This window comes from Oncorhynchus kisutch, unplaced genomic scaffold, assembly GCF_002021735.2.
Source record: "Oncorhynchus kisutch isolate 150728-3 unplaced genomic scaffold, Okis_V2 scaffold964, whole genome shotgun sequence".
Lineage (NCBI taxonomy): Eukaryota > Metazoa > Chordata > Actinopteri > Salmoniformes > Salmonidae > Oncorhynchus > Oncorhynchus kisutch.
Genome location: NW_022262909.1, coordinates 19381 through 39087, shown reverse-complemented (window position 1 = coordinate 39087; position 19707 = coordinate 19381). Strand labels below are relative to the sequence as shown.

General features: G+C 42.5%; 2 protein-coding genes across 2 annotated transcripts; one reads left to right on the top strand and one right to left on the bottom strand.

Moving 5' to 3' along the window:
* Positions 1-289: 289 nt before the first annotated feature.
* LOC116363897 (zinc finger protein OZF-like) lies at positions 290-5395 on the bottom strand. Its single transcript, XM_031817246.1, has 4 exons — positions 5386-5395; positions 3281-3378; positions 2970-3147; positions 290-2027 (listed from the first exon to the last, which is right to left on the bottom strand). Exons 1-4 carry the CDS (start codon positions 5393-5395, stop codon positions 952-954), a joined length of 1362 nt encoding a protein of 453 aa, XP_031673106.1. The 3' UTR covers positions 290-951.
* A 10285-nt stretch (positions 5396-15680) lies between these two features.
* On the top strand, positions 15681-19193 carry LOC116363896 (piggyBac transposable element-derived protein 4-like). The gene is made up of 3 exons (XM_031817245.1): positions 15681-16070; positions 16741-16979; positions 18077-19193. The coding sequence occupies exon 3, from the start codon at positions 18504-18506 to the stop codon at positions 19182-19184; it is 681 nt and encodes a 226-aa protein (XP_031673105.1). The 5' UTR covers positions 15681-16070; positions 16741-16979; positions 18077-18503; the 3' UTR covers positions 19185-19193.
* Positions 19194-19707: the final 514 nt, after the last annotated feature.

The following is a 19707-nucleotide window of genomic DNA, read 5'->3' as shown; positions in this document are numbered from 1 at the left end:
AACACAAAATGTCAGCTGTCGTTAGATTTAGGTTCCCAGTTGGGTGAAAAATAAATAAAAATACCTGATGTTGATGCTTTTTACAAATCCAATCAGTTGTCGACATTGATCAAACATCATCACATGGATTTGTTTTGTTGAAATGTGGAAATAATGTTTAATTAACCAGTGGGGAGGCTTGTAAATGCCCCCAGGAAAGTGGAAAGAGGAACTCTTCATTTTGACAATAATGGAACAGCAATCCGTGGGAGAGTTGTGGTGGATATTATAAAATAAGAATCTGCTGGAGTCCAAGTCAAACCAAGATTCTTTATTTCTGAGCTCAGAGAGAATAACAGAGTTACACAGCGCAGTGTAGACAGTCTGAATTCCTGAAGCATTGGGTGATGAGCACATATCTTTATAGTTTCCTGTTCCTGGGCGGGACTTTATTCATACAAGGACACAGGTGTAAATTGGTTTGCAACACAGAATGATACTCCCAAGAACAGGAGATTATAATAGGACAGTTTCACAAGGTTAGTCACATACTCAGTTATGTGGACACACATACAACTAACATTTTCATTTAATTAAATCATCAGTGGGCTACAATGCAGATGTCAACAATGGAACAAATGCATCACATCCAGATATCACTTGTTAATTAATCTGTGGTGCTGGAGGAATGACACACCCAGATAAACACACACAGAGTTTAAAAAAGGGCAATTTAAACACATGGAATCTGATCTATCCTATATTGAAACTGACAACTCAATATTCAATTAATGTTTTCTAATAAAAACATACAAATATATGTTTGAGTATACTTGGTACAATTATTAATTTAATTTCATATGGTATAAACATGTAAACCCATTCTCAGTCAACAATATAAGACAATGGGAGCACTGTGTATGTTCTCTGATGAATTTTAAGTCAATGTGATGTGAAATATCAATTTACACACTAGGATAAGTAATTATTTTCTCCTGTGTGGATTCTCACATGACGTTTAAGTGACTGTGATGAGCAATATGTTTTCCCACAGTCTGAGCACTTGTAAGGTTTCTCCCCTGTGTGCAGTCTCACATGTTCTTTCAGATTTCCTAAATGGGTAAAACGCTTTGCACACTGGGAGCAATGGAAAGGCTTCTCCCCTGTATGTGTTCGCTCATGAGCTTTCAGATTTCTTAAGTGGCTAAAACTCTTTCCACACTGGGAGCAATGGAAAGGCTTCTCCCCTGTATGTGTTCGCTCATGAGCTTTCAGGATTCCTGACTGGCTAAAACTCTTTCCACACTGGGAGCAATGGAAAGGCTTCTCACCTGTGTGTGTTCGCTCATGAGCTTTCAGGATTCCTGACTGGCTAAAACTCTCACCACACTGGGCACAATGGTATGGCTTCTCCCCCGTGTGTATTCGCTCATGAGTTTTGAGGGTGTCTAACCGCATAAAACTCTTTCCACACTGGGAGCAATGGAAAGGCTTCTCCCCTGTGTGTATTCGCTCATGAGCTTTCAGCTTTTCTGGCTGGCTAAACCTCTTTCCACACTGGGAGCAATGGTGTGGCTTTGCTCCCGTGTGTATCCGCTGATGTCTTTTCATGTTAACTAACTGGCTAAAACTCTTTCCACAATGGGTGCAATGGAAAGGCTTCTCCCCTGTGTGTGTTCGCTCATGAGATTTCAGATTTCTTAAGTGGCTAAAACTCTTTCCACACTGGAAGCAATGGAAAGGCTTCTCCCCTGTGTGTATTCTCTCATGAGTTTTCAGGTTTCCTACCTGGCTAAAACTCTTTCCACACTGGGAGCAATGGAAAGGCTTCTCCCCTGTATGTGTTCGCTCATGAGATTTCAGGGTGTCTAACCGTTTAAAACTCTTTCCACAGTGGGCGCAATGGTATGGCTGCTCCCCTGTGTACATTCGCTCATGAACTTTCAGGTTTCCTAACTTGATGAAACTCTTTCCAATCTGGGAGCAGAGGTGTCGTCTTGCTGGTTTGGACGTCTCTGGCTCTGGTTCCTCCGAGTTTGTTTTTCCTCCTGCTAAAGAGTGTTTATTTAAAGAGAGACCTGAGTGAAACCTTCACATTATAAAAAACACCTTGCTATGAGGTTTAAGTTCTCAAACATTTCAAAATTGAAAACAAAATGTGGTACAGCTTCCTGGTAATTAATGATAATATGTTTACATTACTTATTTTACTCATTCTGTTTTAGAACACAAAGAACTAGACAGTTCTACCACACTCAAGACACAGACATCGCTGGATTCCTTTCATGCAGGTGATTGTATATATAACCTTCATAGCTGTACGATACAGAATGTGACTTTTTCGATACGCATGAAAGCTTATTTCTCTCCGATTTTGTGCACAAATTTGTTTACATCGCTTTGCCAAGATATTCCATCCACCTGACAGGCATATCAAGAAGCTGATTAAGCAGTATGGTCATTACACAGGTGCACCTTGTGCTGGGGGAAATTAATCAGCATGGTTACCACAATATTCTGCAGCAATACGCCATCACATCTGGTTTGAGCTTAGTAGTCACTATCATTTGTTTTTCAACAGGACAATGACCCATCACACCTACAGGCTGTGTAAGGGCTATTTGACCAAGAAGGAGAGTGATGGAGTGCTGCATCAGATGACCTGGCCTCCACAATCAACTGACCTCAACCCAATTGAGATGGTTTGGAATGAGTTGTACCGCAGAGTGAAGGAAAAGCAGCCAACAAGTGCTCAGCATATGTGGGACTCCTTCAAGACGGTTGGAAAATCATTCCAGGTGAAGATGGTTGAGAGAATGCCAAGAGTCTGCAAAGCTGTATTTGTATTAGTTGGGGACAGCCCTACTGGGAACAGATACCAGTGGGCAGATCTATTGTATTTGTATTAGTCGGGGACAGACCTACTGGGAACAGATACGAGTGGGCAGATCTATTGTATTTGTATTAGTTGTATTTGTATCAGCACTTACTTTGATGTGTCAAATCTGATCCTTTCTTCTCTTCTCCTCCTCTCACAGTTCCACTCAGCCCTGTTGTTTTCCTGCAGTCCACCAGCAGCACAGACAACCTCTTCATACCCAGCAGTAAGGAGCAACTGGGAGAGGCACGACACATGGACTCCAGGAGGGAGGAAGGGCTAGCGTTGTCCTGGTAACCATAAAGAAGGGACACAGATCATTATGGATGCTGATGTCACTGTTGACAAAGTGCTTTACAGAAACCCAGCCCAGACCCAGACTCAGATAGAGCAAGCTGTTTGCTAAACCAGACCAAGCTGTACCATCTGGTGTTCTGATCTGGAGAGACTCTTCTCTTCCTCGTCAGCATCAGGATGTTGTTGAGGCTCCCCAGAGGATCCACGATAGTCATGTCTCTCTCCTGTGTGATTGAGAACATCAAAGTCAACTTATGATTTTTTATTGCAATCATAGGGTCTTATAAGAGCCATTAATATGTCTAAAAAGGACCTAAATTATGTTAGTTTAATTTAGTTTAAATTAGTTTAATTATTAAACTCAATTATGTTTTTTTATATATATATTGTTTGTGATGCAAATGCAAAAAGGTCGTTCCACGAATGGATGCCTTTTTTTCACCCCTTTGATATTTTAAGTAGAAATGAAGCTCCAACAGTGAATTTTAAAAGCCTGTTATACCAAATTAAGTGCACTTCATTATAGACCACATAGATAATTCAATAAATCGAATTTAAAAGTCCCCCAAAAAATGTATGTACCAATGGCAGATTGACCCTTTAACAATTCCTACAGTACTGAACAACATATTCAAGTGTAGAACTTCAGTAGAATGCCACTTTAAAACCACACATTAGCTCAACAACGGCATAGTTTGTGTCCCTGTTTAAGACAGTACCCACATTAGCTCAGCTGGGTATAATTTGTGGAACGTTCCAACAGGAATCTGCTCCAAAAACTTCGTAAATAACAAGGCTGCCAACAAGCAACGCATACAGAGTCGTATTACAGTAGAATGAGATACCGGGTAGGGAGTGGGCTATTTTAAGACGTTTTACACTCACCACGTTAATCCACTCTGGTAGCCTACGGACAATCATTAAGAATAAACTACGTGGTGAGTTGATGCCTATTCGGCAGCTAGTTAGTTAGCTCGGTGAATTGATCATGCTACTTTGAATGCCGCGTTTGTTGGCAACCTTGTACTTTACGAAGTTTTTGGAACAGATTCCCGTTGGGACAATACATTATACCAACCCCATTAGTTCAACAACAACATCGTTTGTGGCCCTGTTTATAAGACAGTACTCACTGGTGGTAATCGGAACTTCCGTCTCCTCCTCCTCTTTTATTGAGATAGCCTCCTCTTCCTCTTTTACACCAACATGTTCTTCCTCTTCTTTCAATGTTACGGCATCTTCCTCATTTTTTATTCTAAAAGCTTCTACCTCCTCCTTTTCCACTCTGACAACCTCTTTCCCATCTTCCTCTTTCTCTGTAATATCATCCTCTTCTTCTTTCAATGTGATAGCCTCCTCTTCCATTCTGAAAGCTTCTTCCTCTCCTTTCACCAGTTTCTTTCTACGTCTAGTTTAGTGACCTCATGCTCCGGGCGATTAGCCTTGTGCTTTAGCAATGTAACATGTGCTAATTTAACAAGCAAATTACGTTTAAATGAACTAGTAGAAACGTAAACATAGTTGTGTTCTAAACACTAAGAGTAATATATACAAGATTACTTATTACACTATTACTTTCTTACTTACTTTACTTTGATTACTTATTATTATTATTACACTAGATTGGTCTAAAAAGCTTCAATATTTCAGTTTTATGTTCGATAGCAAATCACCGCGTCGGTTGTATCTGTAGCCTTTTGTCTGTTGAAGAAGCCTCCAGTTCCGTCCACTAGATTATACGTCACGCAAGAAGCATCACCTGAAATACTCCCATCGTCATCTGCTGACTGGAGTGGGAAACGCAGATTGGAAGAAAAATCTCCATTACAATGTTAATTCTGGCAAACAATGTCATAAGAAGTAATTTAAAAAACAACCAGATGTTATGTTTTCTCTTACAGTCAATACTTTTCTCCAGGGCTGACCTGCCAATTAGGGCCCAAGCCCACTGCACGCCACGGCCCATTAGGCCCCAAGCCCACGGCCCATTAGGCCCCAAGCCCACGGCCCATTAGGCCCCAAGTCCACGGCCCATTAGGCCCCAAGCCCCCGGCCCTTTAGGCCCCAAGCCCCCGGCCCATTAGGCCCCAAGCCCACGGCATGCCACGGCCGATTAGGCAGGATTGGGTGACAGATAGACAAGGGAGGCAGATCCCGGAGCTAAATTGATCAGCAACACATATTAACACCTCACATAATGATGCCCCAAAAACAATGCTAACTTCTCTCACTCAGCGGCATATGGGCTATTTATGTGAGTGGTGGTGTTTCCACATGAAGCAGTGCCCACTTTGTAAAAGGCAACATGGACAGATAGGACTCTACCTGTGTAGAGAAAGATGCCCCTTTGCCCTTCCAGTCTCTGAAGTGCCCTTTTGGGTGGTGGAATAATCTGTATTCATTTTTTCTCATCAGTTATTCTACACCCTCTGCCTGCAAGTCATCGTTAAATTCACCTCAGTGATTTGTATTTTCCTTCAACTTTCTGAAGAGGAAACAGCCAGGAAATGCCCCTGTCTGAGTGAGTTTGTCTACCACTATGTGTAGCTGTTAGCGATGATACTAATGACAACTATCTTCTGGTTGATTGAAAAGCTTAATCCAAAAAACCTTGTCAATTAAATGTTAACTACAAAGTAGTCTATGCCTCCCTGGCCTACCTGGCAGAATGATATCATGATTATTTGCATCAATCCAGTTGTGATTTGTTCTGCCATCCAGGACCTCTATACCAGGCGGTGTCAGAGGAAGGCCCATAAAATAATCAGAGACTCCAGTCCCCCAAGTTATAGACTGTTTTCTCTGGTAGCGCACGGCAAGCGGTACCAGAGCACCAAGTCTAGGACCAAAAGGCTCCTCAACAGCTTCTACCCGCCAAGCCATTAGACTGCTGATCATTTCATAAAAAATCGCCACCGGACAATTTACATGATATCATAGTCACCTATGCATAGTCACTTCGCCCCCACCACCATGTACAGATTACCTCAAGTAGCCTGTACCCCTGCACACTGACTCGGGTACCCCTGTATGTAGCCTGTACCCCTGCACACTGACCCGGGTACCCCTGTATGTAGCCTGTACCCCTGAACACTGACCTGGGTACCGGTGCCCCCTGTATGTAGCCTGTACCCCTACACACTGACCCGGGTACCGGTGCCCCTGTATGTAGCCTCGTTATTGTTGTTCTTATTGTGCTACTTTTTATTTTAGTCTACTTGGCAAATATGTTCTTCTTCTTGAACTGCACTGCTGGTTAAGAGCTTGTCAGTAAAGCATTTCACGGTAAAGTCTACCCTTGTTGTATTCAGCATTTCACGGTAAAGTCTACACTTGTTGTATTCAGCATTTCACAGTAAAGTCTACCCTTGTTGTATTCAGCATTTCACAGTAAAGTCTACCCTTGTTGTATTCAGCATTTCACGGTAAAGTCTACACTTGTTTAATTCGCCGCATGTGGCAAATAAAGTTTGATTTGATTTGTGTTACAGAGAACCAACCACAAACCAAGTAAGGCTCTTACTGGTGCTACTTTAATTAAAGGGAATCTACACCCCAAAGTAACATTTACTTAGATTTTTTTCCTCAGACTTCAAAAAATGTTCTCCTGATGTGGTTTAAGTTGTTGTGGACTTACATCCAATTGTGTAGTTTCTCTATTAACAGTGTGATTTAGAGAGAGAAGAACAGGGACTCGGAAACGAAGGGGGAAACACTTGTGGAACGTACAATTCTTACTAAAAGTACTATTAACAGTGTGATTTAGAGAGAGAAAAACAGAACATGGACAAATCAGAAACATGGAAAAACAAAACAGAGAAAATGGAATTTGAGAAAAAAACTAACGGCATGAGGTTAAAAATATAAAAATGGATTTGATGGAGATGTTATATATAGATAGAGATGTTATAGGGCCCTAAATATTCTATACATTTCCTATCATTACTGTATTATCTAGGGATAGTGTAGAGTAACAGCTGTATCCTGAATTGACCTTTAACCTCCCTGCTCCTCAATACTTCTTCCACTGGATCAAAGCTTCAGCCAAGTAGGATACATGATAGTGGCAACACATGGAGGTGGGTTGGATATAGTCATGGTAGGATACATGATAGTGACAACACATGGAGGTGGGTTGGATATAGTCATGGTAGGATACATGATAGTGGCAACACATGGAGTAGGGTTGATATAGTCATGGTAGGATACATGATAGTGGCAACACATGGAGGTGGGTTGGATATAGTCATGGTAGGATACATGACAGTGACAACACGTGGAGTTGGGTTGGATATAGTCATGGTAGGATACATCACAGTGACAACACATGGAGTTGGGTTGGATATAGTCATGGTAGGATACATGACAGAGACAACACATGGAGTTGGGTTGGATATAGTCATGGTAGGATACATGACAGTGACAACACATGGAGTTGGGTTGGATATAGTCATGGTAGGATACATGATAGTGGCAACACATGGAGTAGGGTTGGATATAGTCATGGTAGGATACATGATAGTGGCAACACATGAAGTAGGGTTGGATATAGTCATGGTAGGATACATGATAGTGGCAACACATGGAGTAGGGTTGGATATAGCCATGGTAGGATACATGATAGTGGCAACACATGGAGGTGGGTTGGATATAGTCATGGTAGGATACATGATAGTGACAACACATGGAGGTGGGTTGGATATAGTCATGGTAGGATACATGATAGTGGCAACACATGGAGTAGGGTTGATATAGTCATGGTAGGATACATGATAGTGGCAACACATGGAGGTGGGTTGGATATAGTCATGGTAGGATACATGACAGTGACAACACGTGGAGTTGGGTTGGATATAGTCATGGTAGGATACATCACAGTGACAACACATGGAGTTGGGTTGGATATAGTCATGGTAGGATACATGACAGAGACAACACATGGAGTTGGGTTGGATATAGTCATGGTAGGATACATGACAGTGACAACACATGGAGTTGGGTTGGATATAGTCATGGTAGGATACATGATAGTGGCAACACATGGAGTAGGGTTGGATATAGTCATGGTAGGATACATGATAGTGGCAACACATGAAGTAGGGTTGGATATAGTCATGGTAGGATACATGATAGTGGCAACACATGGAGTAGGGTTGGATATAGCCATGGTAGGATACATGATAGTGACAACACATGGAGTAGGGTTGGATATAGTCATGGTAGGATACATGATAGTGGCAACACATGGAGTTGGGTTGGATATAGTCATGGTAGGATACATGATAGTGGCAACACATGGAGTTGGGCATTGTCAAGGTAGGATACATGATAGTGACAGTGAAGTCCTATTACCAGTCAGATAGGAAGTAGCAGTGAAGTCCTATTACCAGTCAGATAGGAAGTAGCAGTGAAGTCCTACTACCAGTCAGATAGGAAGTAGCAGTGAAGTCCTATTACCAGTCAGATAGGAAGTAGCAGTGAAGTCCTATTACCAGTCAGATAGGAAGTAGCAGTGAAGTCCTATTACCAGTCAGATAGGAAGTAGCAGTGAAGTCCTATTACCAGTCAGATAGGAAGTAGCAGTGAAGTCCTATTACCAGTCAGATAGGAAGTAGCAGTGAAGTCCTATTACCAGTCAGATAGGAAGTAGCAGTGAAGTCCTACTACCAGTCAGATAGGAAGTAGCAGTGAAGTCCTATTTTCAGTCAGATAGGAAGTAGCCGTGTCAACACTGCCAAGTGGCTGGGATGTCCTCCACTGAGTCCACAGTCCTCTCCACCATAAACACCATCTGTTGTCTGCACACCTCTGACCACAGATCAGATCAAATGAAATGTTATTGGTCTCATACACATATTTCTCTGATGTCATCACGGGTGTAGAGAAACAGTGCTGTAATATCTAACGACCCAAAACAATACATGCAAATCCCCACAAGTTATTTTAAGGATGAAGAAATATAGAATTAGTGGAACGATTAATGTCAGAGTCTGGAATATAAATATATACAGTTTGTTTACAATCTATATGATGGTGTGTCTAGACATCATGGAGAGTATTTTAATAGGAAAGGTGTCAACAGTAGTAGTTATATAGGATGAGCCTTGACTAGAATACAGGGTGGAGTACTGGGTGGTAGACGGCTAGTAACAGTGACTAAAGTTCAGGGCAGGGTACTGGGCGGAGGCCGGCTAGAGGTGATTATTTAACAGTCTGATGACCTGGAGACAGACCACACATTAACCACACAACAAGTATTGTGGTGGCAGCATCATGTTATGGGTATGCTTGTCACAGGCAGGGACTCGGGAGTTTGTCAGGATCAAAATAAATATGAAAGGAGCAAAGCCCAGGTAAAAAGTTGGAGGAAAACCCACCTGTCTTCTGAAAACCTGTTTCTATCACATCTGTCGCAAGTTTGTTTTATAATGTATGACTTTACTCACATAACATTTTTGGATGGTCAATCAAGCAGAATACAGCCCAATTCTCCTCGGGAAGCTCCGGTATAAACAGTGGTTGTAGTACACTGCTGCCACCACCAGGCCTGGAGGGCATTTTGACTTTGTGGATAGCCAAAATATCATGGTATGAAATTTTTTTTAAAGGATGGTATGACAGTATCTGACAGTATTTTTAGCTTTTGAATAATACAAGTTCTAAAATTGCTTTATGAGTTGTGCGTGATCCTAGCGAGGCAACACAAACATTCTAAATGTTCTTTATGAGTAGTATTGTGATCCTAGCGAGGCAACACAAACATTCTAAATTCTAAATGTTCTTTATGAGTTGTGCGTGATCCTAGCGAGGCAACACAAACATTCTAAATTCTAAATGTTCTTTATGAGTAGTATTGTGACCCTGGGGTGGCAACACAAACATTCTAAATTCTAAATGTTCTTTATGAGTAGTATTGTGACCCTGGGGTGGCAACACAAACATTCTAAATGTTCTTTATTAGTAGTATTGTGACCCTGGGGTGGCAACACAAACATTCTAAATGTTCTTTATGAGTAGTATTGTGACCCTGGGGTGGCAACACAAACATTCTAAATTCTAAATGTTCTTTATGAGTAGTATTGTGACCCTGGGGTGACAACACAAACATTCTAAATGTTCTTTATGAGTACAACAGGTTCTATCTCATACAACAGGTTCTATCTCATACAACAGGTTCTTTCTCATACAACAGGTTCTTACTCATACAACAGGTTCTTTCTCATACAACAGGTTATTACTCATACAACAGGTTCTTACTCATACAACAGGTTCTTACTCATACAACAGGTTCTTTTGTACCCTTTTTACTTTGGGGTTCTAATCCCCCTCTGTCAACATCCACACATCTTTAACATTCATGAACCTTCACTATCTTCATCCCTGAACTAGCAACAATAACTATTCTCTCTCTCTAAATACAATGTTCCCACCCGTTTTCATGTCTTTGGTTATGCAAACATTTGTTTCTTAGATTATATTTCTCATTATGAATAATATTGTTTTAATTCTATATGGGTCACGTCTTGCTTTGGTCATGTGATCTCTTATGGATCAATTATTTTAATTGGAATATAGCAATAATGCTCTTTCCTCAATCACTGACAGGGCCTTTCGGAAAGTATTCAGACTTTCCATGCGTATTCTAAAATGTATTAAATGAAACAATTTCCTCAGCAATCTAACACACAATACCCCATAATGACATCACAATACCCCATAATGACATCACAATACCCCATAATGACATCACAATACCCCATAATGACATCACAATACCCCATAATGACATCACAATACCCCATAATGACATCACAATACCCCATAATGACATCACAATACCCCATAATGACAAAGTGAAAACAGGTTTTTTAAACATTTTAGCAAATGTATTAAAAACAAAAAAAAACAGAAATACTTTATTTGCATCAGTATTCAGACCCTTTGCTATATGAGACTCCACACTGAGCTCAGGTGCCTCCTGTTTCCATTGATCATCCTTCAGATATTTCTACAACTTGATTGGGGTCCACCCGGGGTAAATTCAATTGATTGGACATTACTTGGAAAGGCACACACCTGTTTATATAAGGTCCCACAGTTGACAATGCTTGTCAGAGCAGTAACCAAGCCATGAGGTCGAAGGAATTGTACGTTCCACAAGTGTTTCCCCCTTCGTTTCCGAGTCCCTGTTCTTCTCTCTCTAAATCACACTGTTAATAGAGAAACTACACAATTGGATGTAAGTCCACAACAACTTAAACCACATCAGGAGAACATTTTTGAAGTCTGAGGAAAATCTGAAAATTTGATTTTTGGGTGTAGATACCCTTTAATTTAAGTGGCACCAGCAAGAGCTTTGCTTGGTTAGTGGTGTCTCTGTAGCACACAAGAGCCTTGCTTGGTTAGTGGTGTCTCTGTAGCACACAAGAGCCTTGCTTGGTTAGTGGTGTTTCTGTAGCACACAAGAGCCTTGCTTGGTTAGTGGTGTCTCTGTAGCACACAAGAGCCTTGCTTGGTTAGTGGTGTCTCTGTAGCACACAAGAGCCTTGCTTGGTTAGTGGTGTCTCTGTAGCACACAAGAGCCTTGCTTGGTTAGTGGTGTCTCTGTAGCACACAAGAGCCTTGCTTGGTTAGTGGTGTCTCTGTAGCACACAAGAGCCTTGCTTGGTTAGTGGTGTCTCTGTAGCACACAAGAGCCTTGCTTGGTTAGTGGTGTCTCTGTAGCACACAAGAGCCTTGCTTGGTTAGTGGTGTCTCTGTAGCACACAAGAGCCTTGCTTGGTTGGTGGTGTCTTTGTAGCACACATGTGATTGCAGAGTTTGCTGAAGAAATCACAACTGGATTGATGCTAATAATCATGATATCATTCTGCCAGGGAGGCATAGACTACTAATAGTCATGATATCATTCTGCCAGGGAGGCATAGACTACTAATAGTCATGATATCATTCTGCCAGGGAGTCATAGACTACTAATAGTCATGATATCATTCTGCCAGGGAGGCATAGACTACTAATAGTCATGATATCATTCTGCCAGGGAGTCATAGACTACTAATAGTCATGATATCATTCTGCCAGGGAGTCAAAGACTACTAATAATCATGATATTATTCTGCCAGGGAGGCATAGACTACTAATAGTCATGATATCATTCTGCCAGGGAGGCATAGACTACTAATAGTCATGATATCATTCTGCCAGGGAGGCATAGACTACTTTGTAGTTGACGTTTAATTGACAACGTTTTTGGGAAAGCTTTTCCATCAACTAGAAGATGGTTGTCATTAGCATCATCGCTAACAGCTACACATAGTGGATCATTAGCATCATCGCTAACAGCTACACATAGTGGATCATTAGCATCATCGCTAACAGCTACACATAGTGGATCATTAGCATCATCGCTAACAGCTACACATAGTGGATCATTAGCATCATCGCTAACAGCTACACATAGTGGATCATTAGCATCATCGCTAACAGCTACACATAGTGGATCATTAGCATCATCGCTAACAGCTACACATAGTGGTAGACAAATGCACTCAGACAGGGGCATTTCCTGGCTGTTTCCTCTTCAGAATGTTGAAGGAAAATACAAATCACTGAGGCTAATTTAACGACGACTTGCAGGCAGTGGGTTCAGCGATGAGAAAAAATGAATACAGATTATTCCACCACCCAAAAGGGCACTTTAGAGACTGGAAGGGTAAAGGGGCATGTGCTCTACACAGGTAGAGTCCTATCTGTCCATGTTGCCTTTTGCAAAGTGGGCACTGCTTCATGTGGTAACACCACCACTCACCTAAATAGCCTATATGAACAAACTGAAAAGAGGAGCGACCCAGGGATATGTTTGCTTTGGGAACAAACTGAAAAGAGGAGCGACCCAGGGATATGTTTGCTTTGGGAACAAACTGAAAAGAGGAGCGACCCAGGGATATGTTTGCTTTGGGAACAAACTGAAAAGAGGAGCGACCCAGGGATATGTTTGCTTTGGGAACAAACTGAAAAGAGGAGCGACCCAGGGATGTGTTTGCTTTGGGAACAAACTGAAAAGAGGAGCGACCCAGGGATATGTTTGCTTTGGGAACAAACTGAAAAGAGGAGCGACCCAGGGATATGTTTGCTTTGGGAACAAACTGAAAAGAGGAGCTACCCAGGGATGTGTTTGCTTTGGGAACAAACTGAAAAGAGGAGCGACCCAGGGATATGTTTGCTTTGGGAACAAACTGAAAAGAGGAGCGACCCAGGGATATGTTTGCTTTGGGAACAAACTGAAAAGAGGAGCGACCCAGGGATGTGTTTGCTTTGGGAACAAACTGAAAAGAGGAGCGACCCAGGGATATGTTTGCTTTGGGAACAAACTGAAAAGAGGAGCGACCCAGGGATGTGTTTGCTTTGGGAACAAACTGAAAAGAGGAGCTACCCAGGGATATGTTTGCTTTGGGAACAAACTGAAAAGAGGAGCTACCCAGGGATGTGTTTACTTTGGGAACAAACTGAAAAGAGGAGCTACCCAGGGATGTGTTTGCTTTGGGGACAGAATGTAACTGGCAGAACGGGTGTTGTATGTGAAGGATGAGGGCTGCTGTAGGTATCTCGGATAGAGGGGAGAGAGAAAGGGGAGTGAGGTAAGCATCAACCAGTGGGTCTTGCGACAGGTATACAGAGAGAACCAGTTTACAGAGGAGTATAGAGTGCAGTGATGTGTCCAATAAGGAGCATTGTTGGCAAATCTGATGGCCGAATCGTAAAGAACATCTTGCCGCTCAGTGTATCCTACCATGACTATATCCAACCCAACTCCATGTGTTGCCACTATCATGTATCCTACCATGACTATATCCAACCCAACTCCATGTGTTGCCCACTATCATGTATCCTACCATGACTATATCAACCCTACTCCATGTGTTGTCTCTATCATGTATCCTACTATTACTATAGCAAGCTCTACTCCATGTGTTGCCACTATCATGTATCCTACCATGACTATATCCAACCCAACTCCATGTGTTGCCACCATCATGTATCCTACCATGACTATATCCAACCCACCTCCATGTGTTGTCACTATCATGTATCCTACCATGACTATATCCAACCCAACTCCATGTGTTGCCACTATCATGGATCCTACTTGGCTGAAGCTTTGATCCAGTGGAAGAAGTATTGAGGAGCAGGGAGGTTAAAGGTCACTTCAGGAAACAGCTGTTACTCTACACTATCCCTAGATTATCCAGTCACTTCAGGATACACAATCCATAAATAATCAAGTAATGAGATTATTTCAGGCCTTATCAAATCTTTTTGTTTTTACCTAATTCTTTATTTAAAAAAAAAAATGTTGTACCTAATTCTTTATTTAAAAAAAAAATGTTGTACCTAATTCTATTTTCTCCCATTTAGTTTTTCCAGGTTTCTGATTTGTTTTGTTTTTTTCTGCGCTGTTTTTTTCCTTCTTTTTGACAAAATCACACTGTTAATATAATGGTTAACAACAACATTGGATGTTCTAAGTCCACAACAATAATTAAACCACATCAGGAGAACACGTTTGAAGTCTGAGGAAAATCTGAAAATTGTATTTTGGGGTGTAGATACCCTTTAATTCAAGTGGCACCAGCAAGAGCCTTGCTTGGTTTGTAGTGTCTCTGTAGCACACATGTGATTGCAGAGTCTGCTGAACAAATCACAACTGGATTCATGCAAATCGTCATGATATTATTCTGCCAGGGAGGCATAGACTACTTTGTAGTTAACATTTAATTGACGTTTTTGGGAAAGCTTTTCCATCAACTAGAAGATGGTTGTCATTAGCATCATCGCTAACAGCTACACATAGTGGATCATTAGTATCATCGCTAACAGCTACATATAGTGGTAGACAAATGCACTCAGACAGGGGCATTTCCTGGCTGTTTCCTCTTCAGAATGTTGAAGGAAAATACAAATCACTGAGAAAAAATTTAACGACGACTTGCAGGCAGTGAGTTCAGCGATGAGAAAAAATGAATACAAACTATTCCACCACCCAAAAGGGCACTTTAGAGACTGGAAGGGCAAAGGGGCATCTTTCTCTACACAGGTAGAGTCCTAGTGGGCACTGCTTTATGTGGAAACACCAATACTCACATAAATAGCCCACATGCCGCTGGGTGAGAGAAGTTAGCATTGTTTTTGGGCATCATTATGTGAGGTGTTAATATTTGTTGTTAGCGATGAGCCTTGGTCCATTTAGCTCGGAATATAACACCCTCGTCAATCTGTCACCTAGGCCAGCCCCGGATTAAAATATTGGCCGTAAGAAGTATGAGAAAACATAACATCTGGTTGTTTTTAAATGACTTCTTATGACATTGTTTGCCAGAATAAACGTAGTCATGGAGATTCCAATTTGCGTTACCCACTCCAGTCAGCAGATGGCGAAGTGAGTTTTTCAGGTGATGCTTCTTGCGTAACGTATAATCTAGTGGACGGAACTGGAGGCTTCTTCAACAGCGACAAAAGGCTACTGATTTGACCAACGTGGTGGTGTGCTAGCAAACATAAAACCGATTCATTGAAGCGTTTTAGACCAATTTGTTGTATATTACTCTTCGTGTTTTGAACATACTTCTGTTTACCTATCTACTAGCTAATTTCAACGTAATTTGCTTGTGAAATTAGCAACATTGATACAGCATTTGGCTAATCTCCCGGAGCATAAACTCACTAAGCAAGACGGAGAAAGAAGCTTTCAGAATGAAAAAGGAGAAAGATGCCATAACATTGAAATTAGAGAATGTAGTGAAAAAAGAGGACGAACATTTTGGAGTGAAAGAGGAGGCTATCTCAGTAAAAGAGGAGAAGAAAGACGTTTTGGGAGTGAAAAAGGAGGAGGAGGAGACTGAACATCCGATTACCACCAGTGAGTACTGATTTAAAAACGGGCACAAACTATGCAGTTGTTGAACTAATGTGTTTTTAAAGGGACATTCTACTTAAGTTAAACACTTGAAAATGTTGTTCATTACTGTAGGAATTGTTGATGGGGCGATCTGCCATTGGTTCATATATTTGTGGGACTTTTTAATTAGACGTATTGAATTCTCCATGTGGTCACGTGGTCTACATTAAAGTGAACAATGGCGAGACCGCCTAAATACCAAGGACATGCCACACCTGTAAGGTGGATGGATTATCTTGGCAAAGGGCTACAAAAAAATGTAAGCACAAAATGATTGAAATAAGCTTTTGCGCGTACGAAATAAGTGAACTGATGTATCTTACAACTATGAAGGTTGTATATATTTAGAACCACCTGATGGATAGGAATCCATCCACGTCTGTGTCCCACAACTGTCTAGTTGTGTGTATTCTGACTTCTAATACAGAATTAATTAGTAAGTAAACATATTACCAGAAAGCTCTACAACATTTGTTTTAAAATCACACCAAGATAGTTTTAAAGTATTAAATGTTTGAAAACTGGCCTCAGGTTATTGAGGGATGTGATTTGGATTAAACCTCAGCAAGGCAGTTTTATCATGTGGAGATTTCATTCTGTTCTCTCTTTAAATAAACACTGTCTTTGGCAGGAGGAAAACCGAACTTGGAGGAACCAGAGACGTCCAAACCAGCAAGACGACACCTCTGCTCCCAGATTGGAAAGAGTTTTACCAAGTTAGGAAGCCTGAACAGACGAGGAGACTCACACTGAAGATGGGGAAAGTGACACAGAACTACTACAGGACGAAGACGAGTCACTGAGCGAACACAGCTTTGACTCCCAGACGGAAGATATGTTTCTACATGGCGAGGACATGGTTTTGGACTGGTAAGTTCTTCTCATGATAATGCCGGGATCTGAAATTAATAATATAAAATATTATCAATTAGAGAATTTTTACATTATAATCAGTAATGAAATGTGTAAAGACATTGGCTATACATTGTGGGTGAATGTGTAGATACAGTGGGGAGAACAAGTATTTGATACACTGCCAATTTGACAGGTTTTCCTACTTACAAAGCATGTAGAGGTCTGTAATTTTTTATCATAGGTACACTTCAACTGTGAGAGACGGAATCTAAAACAAAAATCCAGAAAATCACATTGTATGATTTCTAAGTAATTAATTTGCATTTTATTGCATGACATAAGTATTTGATACATCAGAAAAGCAGAACTTAATATTTGGTACAGAAACCTTGTTTGCAAAAACAGAGATCATACGGGAACACGGTCACTGTGGTGAGGTGATTGTGTGGAGTAGAGGGAACACGGTCACTGTGGTGAGGTGACTGTGTGGAGTAGAGGGAACACGGTCACTGTGGTGAGGTGACTGTGTGGAGTAGAGGGAACACGGTCACTGTGGTGAGGTGACTGTGTGGAGTAGAGGGAACACGGTCACTGTGGTGAGGTGACTGTGTGGAGTAGAGGGAACACGGTCACTGTGGTGAGGTGACTGTGTGGAGTAGAGGGAACACGGTCACTGTGGTGAGGTGACTGTGTGGAGTAGAGGGAACACGGTCACTGTGGTGAGGTGACTGTGTGGAGTAGAGGGAACACGGTCACTGTGGTGAGGTGACTGTGTGGAGTAGAGGGAACACGGTCACTGTGGTGAGGTGACTGTGTGGAGTAGAGGGAACACGGTCACTGTGGTGAGGTGACTGTGTGGAGTAGAGGGAACACGGTCACTGTGGTGAGGTGAGTTTGCTGTTCCATTCACTCCATTCCATTGTTATATAAATATCCATTGGGGGCTGGTGAGGGGAGGGCGGCCCACAACAATGGCCGGAGTGGAATGGAACAGCACTTCACCATAGTGATTGTGTTCCCTCTACTCTATATAATAGACATCTGTTTAACTGACGTGTTGATACCGGGCTCATCTGTAAAAGTATTCTTACTGATGGTTTTTTCTTACACAGTGCCAGGGACTCGGATGAACAATGGGAACCCACAATGTCAAGATGTCCATCCCCCACTAATTCAGACGCTGAAGCTGGTTCATCCAGCCGGACCCCTGCTGCCTCCGGCTCCACACCTTCCCCCGCCCGGCCATCTAGAGGTGTGAAGAAGCCAGCCCAGAAGCGGAGGAGGGCCAGTGAACCAGCGACAACTACCATCGAGGCAGAGGACCGTTGGCACACTGTGCTAGAAGATGATGTTGAATCACTTCCACCAACATTTAGACCGAACAGGCAGCCAGGACCTCAGCTGGACATGACTGCAGAGTACAGAGTTTCAGCCCAACCAGAACCTGTCCATAGATGAGAGGATGGTAGCCTCAAAGGTTAGAATTGGCCTCAAACAACATATGTGTAACAAGCTCTTTGTTTTGTTTTGGCCGATTCTATGTGTGCCTACACTTGGAATTTGTTTGTTTGTGAGGGGGAAAGCAGTTTTGCGACCGGTAAGGGACTCAGTTATGATTCCGTTATGGAGTTGTTGGATTTTCAACTGCTGGGGAAGGGCTACAAACTGTTTATGGACAACTTCTACACAAGGCCTACCCTGTTCACAGACCTGAGGAAGCAGGATGTGTGGGCTTGTGGCACCATCCGTACCAACAGACAGGGCTTTCCGAAAACCAAGGTGAATGACATGCCTAAGAGGGCTGATCGGGGGACCATGCGATGGATTCGTAAACATGACCTGCTCTTTGTTAAGTGGATGGATGCCAGAGAGGTGGTCATGTGCTCCAGTATCCACAAATCCTTCAGTGGCGATCACGTCAACAGGCGTGTGAAGGATGCCAATGGTGCATGGGCCACAAAAAGGGTCCCCATTCCTGCTGCTATAAAGGATTACAACAAGAGCATGGGAGGTGTAGACCAGTCAGACGCTCTGATAATAGGCTACAATAATGTTCTTCACAAGACAATGAAATGGTACAGGACATTGTTCTATCACTTCATTGACATTGCTGTGATGAATGCCTTCATCCTCCAGAAGGAAATGGCTCAGAGCTGTGGACAGCCCCCCATCTCACAGCTAGCCTTCAGAGAGCTGCTCAGCCCCCCATCTCACAGCTAGCCTTCAGAGAGCTGCTCAGCCCCCCATCTCACAGCTAGCCTTCAGAGAGCTGCTCAGCCCCCCATCTCACAGCTAGCCTTCAGAGAGCTGCTCAGCCCCCCATCTCACAGCTAGCCTTCAGAGAGCTGCTCAGCCCCCCATCTCACAGCTAGCCTTCAGAGAGCTGCTCAGCCCCCCATCTCACAGCTAGCCTTCAGAGAGCTGCTCATCCCCCCATCTCACAGCTAGCCTTCAGAGAGCTGCTCAGCCCTCCATCTCACAGCTAGCCTTCAGAGAGCTGCTCAGCCCCCCATCTCACAGCTAGCCTTCAGAGAGCTGCTCATCCCCCCATCTCACAGCTAGCCTTCAGAGAGCTGCTCATCCCCCCATCTCACAGCTAGCCTTCAGAGAGCTGCTCATCCCCCCATCTCACAGCTAGCCTTCAGAGAGCTGCTCAGCCCTCCATCTCACAGCTAGCCTTCAGAGAGCTGCTCAGCCCTCCATCTCACAGCTAGCCTTCAGAGAGCTGCTCATCCCCCCATCT